The sequence below is a fragment of the Gallus gallus genome, chromosome 3 (genome assembly GCF_016699485.2).
Source record: "Gallus gallus isolate bGalGal1 chromosome 3, bGalGal1.mat.broiler.GRCg7b, whole genome shotgun sequence".
In the NCBI taxonomy this organism is placed as follows: domain Eukaryota; kingdom Metazoa; phylum Chordata; class Aves; order Galliformes; family Phasianidae; genus Gallus; species Gallus gallus.
In genome coordinates, this window is record NC_052534.1 from 69,942,263 (window position 1) to 69,957,907 (window position 15,645).

The 15,645-nt window shown below is 35.1% G+C and overlaps 1 protein-coding gene across 10 annotated transcripts in view; it reads right to left on the bottom strand.

Annotated features, from left to right (window-relative positions):
• Positions 1-15,645, bottom strand: part of GRIK2 (glutamate ionotropic receptor kainate type subunit 2) — a 371,621-nt gene that overhangs the window by 94,169 nt on the left and 261,807 nt on the right. Inside the window, exon 12 of one of the 10 annotated variants that reach the window (XM_040697882.2) lies at positions 1-1,819. This exon is cut by the window's left edge and continues 2,538 nt beyond it. The exons of the other annotated variants lie outside the window; for them this stretch is intronic. Coding sequence (XP_040553816.1) covers positions 1,798-1,819 — 22 coding nt within the window. The 3' untranslated portion in view covers positions 1-1,797. The remainder of the gene's footprint in view (positions 1,820-15,645) is intronic. 10 annotated transcript variants of the gene reach the window in all.

Sequence of the window (15,645 nt, forward strand, 5' to 3'; positions counted from 1 at the left end):
CACTGACAGACAGACAGACAGTGTCTAGACAGGGCTCAGTCTAGACAGCTTTAAATGAGATTGTAGAGAAAGGGTTTTGTGCTGATGAACTACACTCAGTGCCATAAATTCTGTCACACATTGCTTTTGGTTTCTTTCTTAAAAGATGCAATCTAGCACATTCTGTAAAAATTGACTCAATTTAAACCTGCTGAGAATATATGTTTAATAACGTATCTTCCACTATTTTAAGTGGAATTCAAAAACCTGTTTGTTTCTCTCTCATAGTGTTTTGCTTTAAAATTAAATTAATAAACATGTTTAGTAAAGAATTGAACATCTGGATGTTTTTAGGGATGTTTTTAATTTAAGCTCTATTTTCTAGAAAGCAATACGACTTATTACAAAATAAAACAGAAAAGTTGCAGTTAAGAAGAGAAAATGGATTAGAGGGATGATATTCGAAATTGCTTTTCCATCATACCAACACATCTGCCTAGTAGTATTAAACAGAATTGAGTTTATAGCCTTTGGGATCATATAGTGAGTCCCATTTGGTCCCATTAGTAATACTTACATTTCATTCTAGTTTATTATGTTATTTTCAGGTATTTTTCATAATCACATCCAGCACGATAACTGTTAAATTCCTAAAAATAACTTTGATTAAGTACATAAAACAATCTCTTTTTTAGAGCAGGGAGGGTGGAGACATTACTTCTTATGTTTTTCCATGGGAATCACCAAAGCTAAAACCAGGATCTTTGAATCACAAGACTAAGTATTTAAATAAAAAATATTTCATAGTTATCACATATTATTATAGAGCAAAGAGTTTAATTCTTGCTTAAAAATGCATATTGCCATATAACTTTTTATCACTCATTCATAATACTGCCTTCCATTCTTTCCTAAATAGGAGTCACCTAATGGTCACATAAAAGCTATGAAAATTCTATATTCTAAAGTATGCTTTGAAATTACAAGACAGAAATCAAATGAAGGAGAATGAATTCTTGGTCTGATGCAGGCAGATAGAATATATCCCTTGGCTCATGGAACAATGATTCCTTTTAAGTAGGGGACTCAAAAGAAATACTGATTGTCAAGAAGTGCAGTGCAAGTATGACTTAAAGGACCGGTAAGATTACTTACTGGTAACTGTGTTTAATTAATTTAAATTGCATTTGTATTTCACCCATATTACAATCAGACAACAATACTAACACATTTTTGAAAGTGAACATCTAAATGAATCAGTGCTACAAAAATACTAGCTACAATATGATGTATAACCCAGAATATCTGGCACAGTTGAACAGCATATGCCAAAGACACAGATAGAATGAAACTACAGTGTGCATACTGTTTTACCATTATTTCAAGCCTGCTAAATTAGATCAAATCCTTTTCCTCCGCTCTCTAAATTTTTGGGTAAGGAATAGAAAGTAACGTAAAAGAAAGATGATTGCCTATTATATTCATTAAGACATCTCTCTTGCACATTCAGAATAAGAACTGGGCAGGTAGCAGTTTTCACTGGAGAAACTTTAGCATAAAGATTTCACAAGCTCAAAGGATTCCTCCAATGAGTAAATTTGAGAAACAAGAAGAATTTTAACCATCTACTTGAAGAACTGATGAGCATACTGATTCAATACTGGATAGTGCTGAACACAACAAATATCAAATTGTTCACCTGAGACACCCTTAGCTGCAGAAAATCACATTCTCCCATTCACCAGAGGAAAGAGGAAGAATGATTCTCCAGACACTGTTTTCCAGAACTTCTGTGCAGGACTACACCCAGTAGTTTGGTTAAGAACTCAATGCATCAGAGCTGAAAGTCAGATAAATTATTAGGATAATTTTTTAAAAAGTTTCATGAATAACCAATATATGAAATGGGTATGTATTACATTTTTCAATGAGAATATTGTTCTGCATTAAATAAATTGTATATTACATTTGTATTTACAGAGTGTAATATGCTAGAAATAAAGCAAATATGTATATACACATCATTTTTTACAGCACCAGTCCTTACTATTTAATTTATTAAATGTACTGACTTCAGTCTCTAAATAATTCATCAACTTTGAAAATATTAGGCCATTCATTTATTCCAGTGTATAGAAGAAATATGTATGCAATGCTCAATGATAGTCAAGACTCTGAAGAAAACTTATTTAAAATTAATATCATGTGAGAAATATAAACTTATTGTGATCTTTCCCTCAGTCAAAATATCCTGACTTCTCTTGAATATATTGAAATCTTTAAAAAAAAAAAAAAAAAAAAAAAAGGAAAGAAAAAGGAGAGGAGAGGAGAGGAGAGGAGAGGAGAGGAGAGGAGAGGAGAGGAGAGGAGAGGAGAGGAGAGGAGAGGAGAGGAGAGGAGAGGAGAGGAGAGGAGAGGAGAGGAGAGGAGAGGAGAGGAGAGGAGAGGAGAGGAGAGGAGAGGAGAGGAGAGGAGAGGAGAGGAGAGGAGAGGAGAGGAGAGGAGAGGAGAGGAGAGGAGAGGAGAGGAGAGGAGAGGAGAGGAGAGGAGAGGAGAGGAGAGGAGAGGAGAGGAGAGGAGAGGAGAGGAGAGGAGAGGAGAGGAGAGGAGAGGAGAGGAGAGGAGAGGAGAGGAGAGGAGAGGAGAGGAGAGGAGAGGAGAGGAGAGGAGAGGAGAGGAGAGGAGAGGAAAGGAAAGGAAAGGAAAGGAAAGGAAAGGAAAGGAAAGGAAAGGAAAGGAAAGGAAAGGAAAGGAAAGGAAAGGAAAGGAAAGGAAAGGAAAGGAAAGGAAAGGAAAGGAAAGGAAAGGAAAGGAAAGGAAAGGAAAGGAAAAAGAAAAGAAAAGAAAAGAAAAGAAAAGAAAAGAAAAGAAAAGAAAAGAAAAGAAAAGAAAAGAAAAGAAAAGAAAAGAAAAGAAAAGAAAAGAAAAGATTTTTGGACTGAACAGTTTTTAAAAATCTCAATTAAGGTATAATAGAGGATTTGTCCAAAGAGTTGCTCCATGGTTAGTTTTAAACCTATTTTAATGAAAATTTTTATTAACAATCTAGAAGAAGATATAAGTAACAATAGTTAAAACACAGAGCCTATGACTTTGGAAGATATTATGAATACTAAAGAGGGCTAAGGACTCTACAGAACTAGAAATAGTAGATGAATAGTCCAACAGAACAGAAAGTGAGATTGACCTGAACGGCACAGTGTTACCCAGTAGTATAGAATAAAGAGAAGTATTATTGTAGGAAATCTGCTTGGAAAACAATGCAAAATAATAAAAAAATAAAAATCCTAGTCTGGAAATGTGTAGAACCACCTTGAAAACTGTTTACAGATTGCCTGCAAGTTAGACCAAGACAGCCCATCAGAAATAGAAGAAAGAAAGTAAAGACTTTCCCACTGAAGATTTACTGAATGGAAAAGGAATCTGATTCACAGTCTAGCTGATTTCTAGACCAGCCTTGGCAAAGGGAGGAATGTTTTCAAGGAGATGAGCCATGCGTGTGGTGCCCTGACAATCCCAGAGCAGCAGGTGTTCCTTAGGAACAACTAGCAGCTTATGCTACTTGGCCGTTGTAAACTCTACCAAGACAAGAGTCAGCAGAGTTGTTTAACACTGATTTGAAATATATGACAGTTGTGTAGGAAGTTCAACTCAGAGGAACAGAATATTTGTTGTTTGAAAACATTTTGCCACCTTTATATTGACATGAGTAAACTGGCATACGCAATTTGATCTTCCCCTTTCTATGACTTACTCGTTAGTGCTCTTAACATACTTGAGAATCTTTAAGTCTTCTCTTGTATTCCTTTTAATTCCTATAACTAGAAAGCAATACACACTTGAGTGTTACTACAAAAATGAGTTATTTTCAAGATCTACCATGGAGTTTATGTGCATTCTACTTCCAAATAGCCTATGGTAAGTTGTTTTATGTAACATTCTTACTACTTTTCCAGAGAGCATTATTCTTATTTACCCAAATGTGGGTTTTCCTGAGTATACTGAAAAAACGGGATAAATAAAAAACTAACTACTTAATGCAGGTTTCTCATCTTCATACCTAGAAAGACCTTTGAATATTGTGGAAATCAAAATATTATTTTCTCAGCCTGCATTTAAAAATCAAATTGAGAATTCAAAACAATTCAAAATAAGATCAATTTCTACAAAACAAACTGAATCAAAGTAATAATAATTCCACTGCTATTTGAAAATAAAGATGAGGCTGAAAGGCAGGAAAAGGAAAATGGTTGAAGCCAAAGGTACCTCAGCAGGAAAAGAAGAGATATTGAGTAAAAATTAATCTCACGTTCTATATGTTCCTGTATCTCCTTTGATATCCCTATATTTCATGATCCAGAATTGGAAAGCAAAGCGAGAGATACTGCAGAAGTTTTGCTGGCCAGTAGACTGTTACTCCATGACCTCTTCTAAATGGCTGCTCACTTTTCCTTTGTCTTTCTCCTTTTCTCTCTGTTCTGTATTTGTTTTATCTGGTGCCATTGGTAGCAGTATATTGGAAGAAGCAATTGAAGCAGTCCACAAATTCAAGCTTGCTAAGCCAAGATGGATTTTTGACATCTATGGCTATATAGCGTGGTCAAATAAAAACAGCAAAAGGGCATCCAAAAAACATATTACTGTCTATTATCCTAAGCCCTTTGAACTGTTAAAATCCCTGGCCCTGTGTCTAACCTAAACAATTACTTCTGGCAGATTATCTTATTCTGCCTGCAGGAGCACACTGGACTTGCACGTTTTCCTCACAATTTCCAAACTCACCTTGAAGGTTCACTGTCCCAAGCTCACAACAGCAGAACAGAAAATATTTAGCACCTGGTCCTGGAGCTTCCTCAGCAGTTGCCTAAGCCAGGGATGGCATATGACCTCTGATCCACAGTGCTGAGCCTTCTACTAAGTCTTGCACCTAGTGCATGAGAAAACCATTTTCAAACTAAAATGACTAAAACACCAATATAGCTAGAAGACTTTTAGATTCCAGGCCTTTCTGGGCTTCAACAGTTTTAATCCAGTATTTCTAATGCTCAGGAGACCCTTCTTTCACAGGTGAAAAACTGGGATGGAAGTCTGTCTACTAAACTTACCCTTAACATATATAAATATTGTTTATTATATACCTTAACTACACTATATATTTTATTTGTGGCACAAGACAATTCCTTCTCACCCAGTGCAGCCCAGGAAAGCCAAAATGTTGGGCACACCTGGTTTAAATGTTTACTAACATAATTGTTCTGGAACAATCCAGAAGTATGTTTAGATAGGCTAAAATCATCTTACAAATGTCTTGCAATTGTTTGAATGAACAGACAAAAGAGCCTGTAAACAAATTTAGACCATTATTTTGTATACTGAATGACTACATTTATCACCTCTTTCACTTCTCTAAATCACATACTAATTTCTTTCCCCTGTCTCTCCAGCTATTTTTGGAATACTTACAGAAGCTTTAGAAACGTGATATACAAATGAAATACTGATACTATCAAGATATGCATGAAATGAACCTAAGTACCCATGTAATCTCCTTAGTGTGACCCTCTTCATCTCCCATCCTCCTCTATGATTTGCTGTGCTCACTTGTTCTGTCATCGCTAAAATTAGACTGTACACTTCTCCAGGCAGGACCATGTCTGATTTGTTCTATAAGGCCTGTAGCATACTTTAAACTGTGTTGTTTAGTCCTGGGTGATAAATATATTCCTCAGTCCATGATATATTTCAGATTTGCAAAGAAATCTTAATCTGTGTGAGGAAATCTATATTTAAAGTCAAGAGCCACAATCTGTTGTGTTTATGAGTCTACTTAAGGGAAGTATTGCTGTAGAACTTTTTATTTTTTAAACTCTTCTGTCGACATCTACTCCTGCCCACAGATATAAAAATATATCTGTACTTAAAGTCAAGAGACACAAACTATTGTCACCAACAAAGATGTTAAATAGCACCAGTACCAAAACTGACCCTTGAAGAATAGCGCTCATCATTTGCCTCCACTTGCACACTGAGTCATTGACCACAACATTTTGAGTACAACCATCCAGCCAATTCCTTATCCACTGAGTGATCCATCCATCAAATCCATTTCTCTCCAATTTACAGAGAATTATGTTGTGCAGAACAGTGTCAAATGTTTAGCACAAGTCCAGGCAGGTTCCTTTTCACTTGTTCACTGCTTCCATCTCAGAACATTCATAGCTTTTCAGATCCCAGAATGAGATGTTTTTGTATGTTTACTCTAAATTCACTTGCTTCAGAGCTTAAGTCAGGGATCAAATTTCACTGTTGCTGAAGTACCTAAAAATTCCGTTAACATTTCATATCTTTGCTGCACCTGATGTAATAGAACTTCAAATTCACATTCATGGTTAGGGAACTGTGAGATTATATACCAGTAATTGTCGTCTGTATTATCCACAACAAAACATAATCATAAACTAGATGCTACACTATTCCTTGCATTTCTCACATTACAATAAACTCCCAAAAACTATTTAAAGACCATTGTTTCTAAAGAACTTTGATTTATCTTTTGCCTAAAAGACAGGAGATATTCTCCTGTATCACAGTGTGTCCTTATCTATCAATATCAACTCTAAACAAAAATATTAATGGTCACCTTAAATTATGCTTGCAGTGCTTGAATTTTCCTTAAATCTCTTTCTCCCTACTAGTATTGTCTAGCATATGCAATTTCTTATGATTTAAATATCTTTAATAAATTCACAGATCCAACAGTATTTTATGCAACAAAGTAATTTCCAATTGGCCAAATATTCCTATTTGACAGCTGAGTGACTTGATTATCTTTAGATCTCATAAAATAATGTTATACATTTCATAGGATCACTATTCCCTGGTCTCTGTAGCACTGTATTACTACTGTTTTCAGTACATTAAGTAATTGCTGGAACACTTTAAAAGAGTGTTTGCCAGAGGGAAAAAAAAAATCTTCAAGGCATTGCACAGCGGCTCTTGTTTAACCATGAAAACCAAATTCAAATTTATGGCAAGTGAACTCAAAGAAAGTGTAGTAATAATTTCATCTTTCACTAAGATAATGATTTAGGTACAAACCTGATCCCAGGAGAACTGAGGGGACAATGCTGTACAACTACAGACATATTCTGCACTGTGCTTAAAAATATGCACCAAATGATGTGTTTGTAGTGTCAATGTTAATACATCTTTCTGTAATAAACCTGTACCAACTTATGCATAGAATCATAGAATTGCTCAAGTTGGAAAAGACCTTAAAGATCATCAAGTCCAAGTGCAACATAACCATACTACCCTAACTCTAACAACCCTCCACTAAATCATGTCACTGAGCACCACATTCAAATGGTTTTGTGCTGTAATTTAGGTTCTACCAATACTCATTAGTGAAGACAAATAAAAAATAAAATCTTTTTTTCCCTTTTAGTTCTTGGTGATTAGGCATTGTATCTATTTCAGAACTTGATATTTAATGAATGATCACTGTTAAATATATATTCCCACAAATGAATTAATCAAAGCAGTGATTATTAAAACTGCAGAAAAACGTCAAGGATAAAACACAGTATACCTTTTTCCATCATACCCATTAGTAAGAAAATGGAAAAAAATGAGAATTATCTAACTGTTCAAAATTTGATTCTAAATTTTTCTGAAGAAACAGTGTCTCTTTCAATGACATCTAGATACTTAATTTATGAAAGAAAAACAAAAGCTGCTTTCTTTCTGGTATAAGGAATATATCACTTCCTTTGCACTACGGATAAATTCCAGGGATGCCGTAGTGTAGTTTTCTAAAATCATACTATTACAATTACTTTAGTTTAAATAGGTAGCAGCCATAAAACTCATCATCTGTGCTACAATTTTACTCCAATATTGCAGTGTCAACACTATTTTTACCTTATGACACTTAATTATTTCAGTGACTCTTTTACAGTTTTCAAATGAATCTTCTGATGTTAGCATCAAATGGCAGCAGAAGCTGCACTTGCAAAAAGGTCTTCATCTTTTAATATCTTATTTTAAAGTTGATGAATTTCTTCCATGGATTCTCTCTAGAAAATGCCATATTAACAACTCTTTTTTGCTGCCTAGGTGCAGGAAAGAAAAAAAAAAACATTAAAAATATCAGGAATATCCTGCTTGTATCAGGAACGGTGTGGTGAGCAGGACTGGGGAAGTCATCTTGCCCCTGTACTCGGCATTGGTGAGGTCTCACCTCGAGTACTGTGTTCAGTTTTGGGCACCTCAGTACAAGAAGGACATGGAGGTACTGGAGCAGGTCCAGAGAACGGCAATGAGGTTAGTGAAGGGCTTCGAAAATCAGCCCTATGAGGAGAGGCTGAGGGAGCTGGGGCTGTTTAGTCTGGGGAAGAGGAGGCTGAGGGGAGACCTTATTACTCTCTTCCAGTACCTGAAAGGTGCTTACAGTGAGAGCAGGGTAGGTCTCTTCTAACTGGTGACAGGTGACAAGACAAGGGGAAATGGCCTCAAGTTGCACCAAGGCAAGTTTAGGTTGGACGTTAGGAAACACTTCTTTACAGAAAGGGAATAGGCTCCCCAGGGAGGTGGTTGAGTCACCATCCCTGGATGTGTTGAAGAGCCGTTTGGATGTGGTGCTCAGAGATATGATTTAGCGGAGGGTTGTTAGAGTTAGGGTACTATGGTTAGGCTGTGGTTGGACTTTATGATCTTTGAGGTCCTTTCCAACCTGAGTAATTCTATGATTCTATGAATATTACTTCTTTCTTTCAAACTGTTCAAAGAATTTATAGATAACTGTAAGAAACAATCATTTAATCGTAATGCCTGATTTTTTTTTGTTTTTTTTTTTTGTTTGTTTTGTTTACGAGATACTTAAAGGTGATTCTGTCCAAAGGAGAATGCTTAATTTACAGACAGTATTGCCACTCATAAAATCCATTTACCAAATTCTCCAGCTGATAGTTTTCTACAAAATATGAATCAGTCACATCAAAACTGAAAGCATCATCTCTTTACTTTAGTGGGTTTTTTTGTTTGTTTGTTGAAAAGCATTCTAATCTTTAATCCAATCATTATTGTTTTTAAGATCACGGGAAAAAAAAATCACAAAAGCATACAATAGCATTTAAAAATGGAAAAGCGTGATTAGTCAACCCTCAAGTCAACATTAGTAACTCTTTACTACTTACTTATTTGCCCATCTCACAAATATAAAATTAGTATTTGATTACCTTGGATTCTGTTTATGTGCTATCTGCTACTGAAATACATGGAGTTTGGAAGGTCTTGAGTAATAAATTTATAATGATTAAAATAGCAACCCAGTCAGTTGTGGATAAATTCAAAATTTACACATATAAAAATTCTGGGTTGAACCCTGGCACAATAATATGTCTTTAGTGATAATTAAAAAATACTGTCAATTTTTCCCAAATTAGTTTTACTTTACACTTGCAAAGAGGAAAGCGCATGAATTTGGAAGAAAAATTTCATCAATTATTTCTTGAATAGTGATGTCACAGACTACAAAAAAGAAAGAAAGAAACAAAGAAACAAACAAACAGGGTGTTGTACTTCCAGCCATAGTTTTGTTGCTTCTGGTTATAGCATAATAACCCCAAACAACCTCAAGATATAATTTACTGATCTGTGATCCAATCATTTGGGCATAAATGAATGTTACTTTTTAGTGTCTTATAAAACAAGAAAATGGTTGAAAATACTTTGCATTCTCAGTATCATATCTCATGGAATTATGAAACAAATAATCAGCCTTCTGAAAATGAAGATAAGCATTTGAAATCAGAAATTCTGAATGTTCTGGAAGTTGAAGATCAATCAGGACTACAGTTGAACAAAGTTCCACTAATGAGGATAGTTAAGATATTTAGCAAGTTTTAGTCCATGTCTCCAGATACTTTCACTCTTATAAGCATGTTCTGGATTATTACTGGCCATAGAAATAAGTCTGTAACTTTGCTTCAGGTTACAGAAATTTACACAAGGATGCATGCTTTGCACTAGCATAAAGAAATAAACACATTTTTAAACTAAGAAAGAATCTGAAAAAGAAAAGGAATGGGTAAGAAAAACAAAAATTTCCAGCATAAACTCTGGTGATGTCTGCTAGCAGAGACAGGAAAGGCACTTCTCAGAGGGTCTAGAATAAAATGCTGTGTCCTTAACTGATTCATCTGACACAAAATTTGATTAAAGGAGATGAAGAGTATAATTTGAATAAATAGTTTCTTCATTCTATCTTAAAAAGTAAAATCTTTCTGATAGTGAACATTCTTATATATGATTCAATTTGTATTGACTTTAAAAAAAAAAACAAAAAAAAACCCTTTTTATTGTCATAGTAAAAAAACCTATGCCAACATCAGAATAAGGTAAGATTACCAGTATTCAACTAGCTGAACTTGTCAGCCAGAGCTCTATGTACTTCCTGTCCCACTGCGATTCCAAGATTCAAACACAGGGAGCATTAGACATGTCTGATGAGAAGTGCAGAAATAGTACTTTTTGTATTGCTGCTACTATCTCTCTATAAAAAGCACACTTTGTATCTTAAGTTTCTACAAGTTAATATTTTCAGTAGGAATAACCACTTACAGAAAACTATTCTTAACTTCTAGAGAAGACTGAAGTGCAGCTGTGATTTGTACTTAATCTAGGCTCACTTTTATAAAAATGCATTGTTTAAACACTCTTTACAGTCTGGTACACATCAGTGTAAGAATTTATCCATGTACAGGCCTGGTGGAGCTCTGTAAATATGAAAAGCTAAATTCATTAGTGTGCTGAAAATATTAATAGACGTCTGTCTCAACATTATCAAATGTGAGAACACCATCTCTCTCCTTTAGAAAAATGTTGCAATTTTAGTGTTGACTGTTACAAATTTTCAGGGTGAAGCCAACAAAACCCACAAATGCACCAAAAAGAAAAAATCCCTGAATTTCCCAAATTTCACTGGCACCACCAGCAATCACAGCCCTGCAGCCCCTGTGTGCACCGGGAGGGCAGTGTGGGCAGCCCTAGTCTGTCTGTTGCCTGACAGAAACCAGTATGTTTATAGTCAGTAGGTCTTTGAGGACAAAGCCATTCAATATCGACTAGGTTTGAAACCCTCCAAAATAGAGAATATTTTCCACTGTCCAGTTCTGAATTTTATTTTAATGAAAAGATGAAAGAAGTTTGTAGAGACAGACCTCTTCATCGGGTCATGTTCATCAAAGGAAGCCCCTGATGACTAGAAAAGAAGAATGTCACACATATCTTCAAAAAAGAGGGAGTGAGGGAATTACAGACCAACTCAGTCTCTGAAAATATTATGGGGAAAACCCACCCAGAAGCCATTACCAGGAATGAAAAAGATAAGGTTTTAAGAACAAGCAGAGGAAGTTTACCAAGGACAAATTGTACCTAACCAACTCAGCTCTTTTCAGTAATAATAATATGTTAGTTCTTCAGATGAGAAGACAGCGGCAGTTGTTAATTTTCATGACTGTTGAACAGACTAGAGTGTCTGTCCTATGGCACCTGTGCTGCCAAACTGGAAAGATAACAGCTGGATATCAGTTGGAGAAAAAAATTGCTGGACTTGAGACAAGCAGTCAACAATTCCAGATTTAGCTGACAGCTAATAAGCAGTATTTCTCAAGGGCTGGTACAAGAGCCAAAGTTGTTCAATAACTTCATCAGCAATCTGGATAGTGGAATGTACCTCAGCAAATTTTTGGGTAATGTCAAACTGGAAGGTGAGCTTGATGCACTAGAAGGCATGACTGCCATTCTGAGGGATTTTGGCAAAATGGAGGAGCAGTCGGATTAAACCTTCATGAGATGCAACACAGGCTGATGAAAAATCATGCAGTTTGGATGCAGAGATACTGTGCACAGTACAGGCAGATACTGACAGGTTGCAAAGCAGTTTTGGGAAAAAACAAAGAAACATACAAACAAAAAAGTGGTCTCTGTCTCCTAGTGGGCATGCTAAAGATGTGTGCCTTTAAAGTAAATGCACAGTGGTCTGCACTAAGAAAAACTATACCCAGAAGTTCAAGATAAGTGATCGTGGTTGCCTAATTAGCAATAATTAGCAAAAAATATTTTTGCAGTACTGTGTTTAGTTTTAGGCCACCAGTAAAGATGGACATACTGGAGTCCAGATAATATCATCAGGATGGTTAGAAGGCTAGAGTACTTGATGTAAAAGATGAATATCAGAGATCTGGGTTTCAGCCTGCAAAAATAAATAGACAGCAAGATCTAGTAGTTGTTTTAAGTTACCAGAAGAGTATTTATGGAGTCTAACACTTCCTGGAGATGCAAAGAGAAGAGGACCAAAGACAGGAAGGGAAATTGTGTCTAGACATATGTTTTTCACTTTGAGAGTGGATAAGCGCTAGAATAGGCAGCAGAGAGGTTGTGCACATCACTGGAGATATCCAAACCTTGGCTTGGACATAATTCTGAGAAACCTTCCAAGTTCTTCCTGCTTTCTGATTTGAGGGGTGGAGCAGATGGCAACCAGATTTTCCTTCCAATCTAGTTTATTCTATAATTCTATCAAATTTTCTAGGAGATATGTATGAGAGATGTACTGAAATAGTAAGCAGCCTGTGTTAGCATTGCTCAAGTGGGGCTTAAGAATGCTATTTTACCTTCCTCAAGGAGGAAATACAGATAGTGCCTTTGTGGACAAGGATGGAGGAAATAATTTTTTGTCTGCAAGTATGAGCTTCAAAAGTGGGCTGTGCAATGGAACAGACATAGTCAAGGGAACTAGAGGAACCTGATCTCCCTGATATGTTTGACCCATAATGTATTAAAAGTCAGAGCTCTCATTTTCTAGGCCTGATATGAGACATTTTGTAAGCATCAGGCAATATTTTTGAGTTTTTTCATATGAGCTGCCTATTTGTCTTAAGACAGGATTTGGGGACATGAAATTATTGATTATTTTATAGGGAAATATATTATTTAGTATATTTAAAAATAGGAATATGTAGTATTTAGTATATGGAAAATACTATAACACATAATATTTGCAAATTTATACATATGCAAGAAAAAATACTATTTATTGTTCATTCAGTCAAACAATTAGTGCTACTACTTAGCCAAGCAGAAAATAATCTCTCAGGAGCTATTCTGCTCTTAATAAAAACAGGTCAAATCGGAGATAAATAACATATTTATCATGGAAGGACTCCTAATCTGTAACACCTTTGATAGCAATGTTAACAAATATGTAGTAGTAGCTTGTACACAAACTGTCCAGTAAGCCACATATGTATCTGTTGGTAATTATAAAAGAAGTACTTTCTTCCTCTATAGACCAGCTGAAGGCATTTCCAGCAGCAACCTTGAACAGCCTGTAAATGCGTAGTCCCAGAACAAAAGTTATTTCCTGCCTATAACTGTTTCTTCTTCTTTTAAAATTTTAGATTATTTTCACCAGTCTCCTTTCTGGAATATTCTAGAATATTAAAGAATAGAATATTAAAGAAAAATCTAGGAAGGGAAGTAGAGAAATACATATGCCAAGATTTCCTAAAATATACTATAAACCAAGCTTATATGGGCAAGCTGACACCTAGTGCAAAAAGGGATCACACCACAGATGGTGGTGCTGTTACTTTTTAAAACTGAAACTAACAGTAATTACACTGCTGTAGAAAGAGATACGTAACTTGTAAGAGGACAGAAAGGCCAGAAAAGTGTCTTATAACATCCTTTCTTGTTCTTAAAAAGTCAGAGCTGCAGATATACAGTGACAACTATGGGATCATTTTGATCCATTATAACAGATCAAAAATTCAAGTTTTGTTTCTGTGTAATCTGATACATATTCTTCTAGTAATCACTTTTGTACTAGGAATTTTGAAGTCTGATAATGATTTTGTCAAAGGCAAGCAAACATTGAAGTACAACATCTAACTATTACCACAGCACAAATATGCTCAGTTGTCACTACCCAGTTCAGTTCTCACACAGCCAAAACACAACACATTGCCAAGAATGTATTGCAAGCGGCCTAGCAATTGCCAAACGTTCTGATAGATTCCTTGTTCTTTTGAGCAAAAGAAACTGTGAAAAACAAGATGCTATGCATGAGATTATTAAGAATACTGGCCCACACTCAAATACAATTAAGTAATCATTTCTTAATTTCAGGCAGGTCATAGTAATCTCTGTATTCTCCTTTTGTCTGACCTATTGATTGTAAGGTCAAACTCATTAGTTTGAACCACCTTCACTGAATTCAAGCTAACATTTTACCTTGCCATAAGGATAACCTAAGAATTTTCATTGTTACATTATTATTGGTTGCAGAAAAGTAGTTTAAGTTAAAAAAAAAAAAAAAAAAAAAAAAAAAAAAAAGTACCTATGTGCCCTTATTCTTACTGTGGTCTGCAATACATGATATGAATTTTGCCACTGATATCAGATCCTTTATATTTTCAGCAGGCTAAATTTTCAGACCTGACTTTAATAGTCTGGGAGAATGGCTGTTCTCATACAAGTTGCTCTGTGCCTGGAATGATCAAGAAAAGAGTTTTCACGCAGAATGAAAATAGGCAGGCTTGCTGGCACAGATCACATATGCATCAATCATTAAGGACATTACATACAAATATTTTTTATGAAACCAAATTATTTAATCAAAGTATGTCTTGGCAGGAAAACATGTAAGGGTTCTCTTTATCCTGAAAAGACTTTAAGAGAAACTGTGAAGGACAGATACCTTCTATCTTTTGTATGTTTTCTTTTACAACTCTCCATAGGCATAAGGTTTTGTTTGCTTTGTTCAATCTATTGCATTAAAAAAAAAAAAAAGCAAAAACTTAAAACACTTTCATTTTGTGTTTAGAACAGCCTAAATTCAAGTTTATCAGCTGTCTTAAACAACAACAACCTAAAACAGGATAGGTTTCTTATATCTTTGGCTGATTTAGTTTTCCATCTGTATTACTCTCTAAAATAAAATAAAACACTTCAAATAAGAAGGAACTTGCTGGTGACCAAAGAAGAAACAGCCAACTGCTTTACCTCAGGAAATATTTTTTGTACTTACTTGCAAATAGTTCCTGCTGGGCTCCAGGCTATACTATGCTGTAAACTAATTACAACATGCAAAGAGATTTTTCCTGTCATATACAGCTGCAGGAAAGCATCTTATTATTCACTGCTCTAGTGAGGGGAAAAGAGAAGGCTACAAGTGATGCATAATATGTTTTATTTGTTCAAAAGACTGTTGGTGCTGTTTTTTGTTTGTGTATTTGTTTTCTCTTGTGTTGTTTTTTTTTTTTTAATCGACACTATGATTTTCTGTAGAAGTATAACTTTGCTTTTAAATTAGGTGTATTGATAATTTAATAATATATTGACAGTAATCCTGAAAAACTCAAAACAAATCCAAGTATTCTCATAAATCATGAAGAAATAATTTTACAAATATATGATTGTCATATTATATCAATTATCTCTTCTTCAGTGCTCGAGCATTATTTCCTTCTTTCCACATTGTTATAATATAGAAGTTACAGTAATTATGATCAATTACTATACTAATTATATTGATATAAACAGTCCACTGAGATCAACTTGCAAATCAGATGACCTTGTTTCTATAGTTTCGAATTTGCT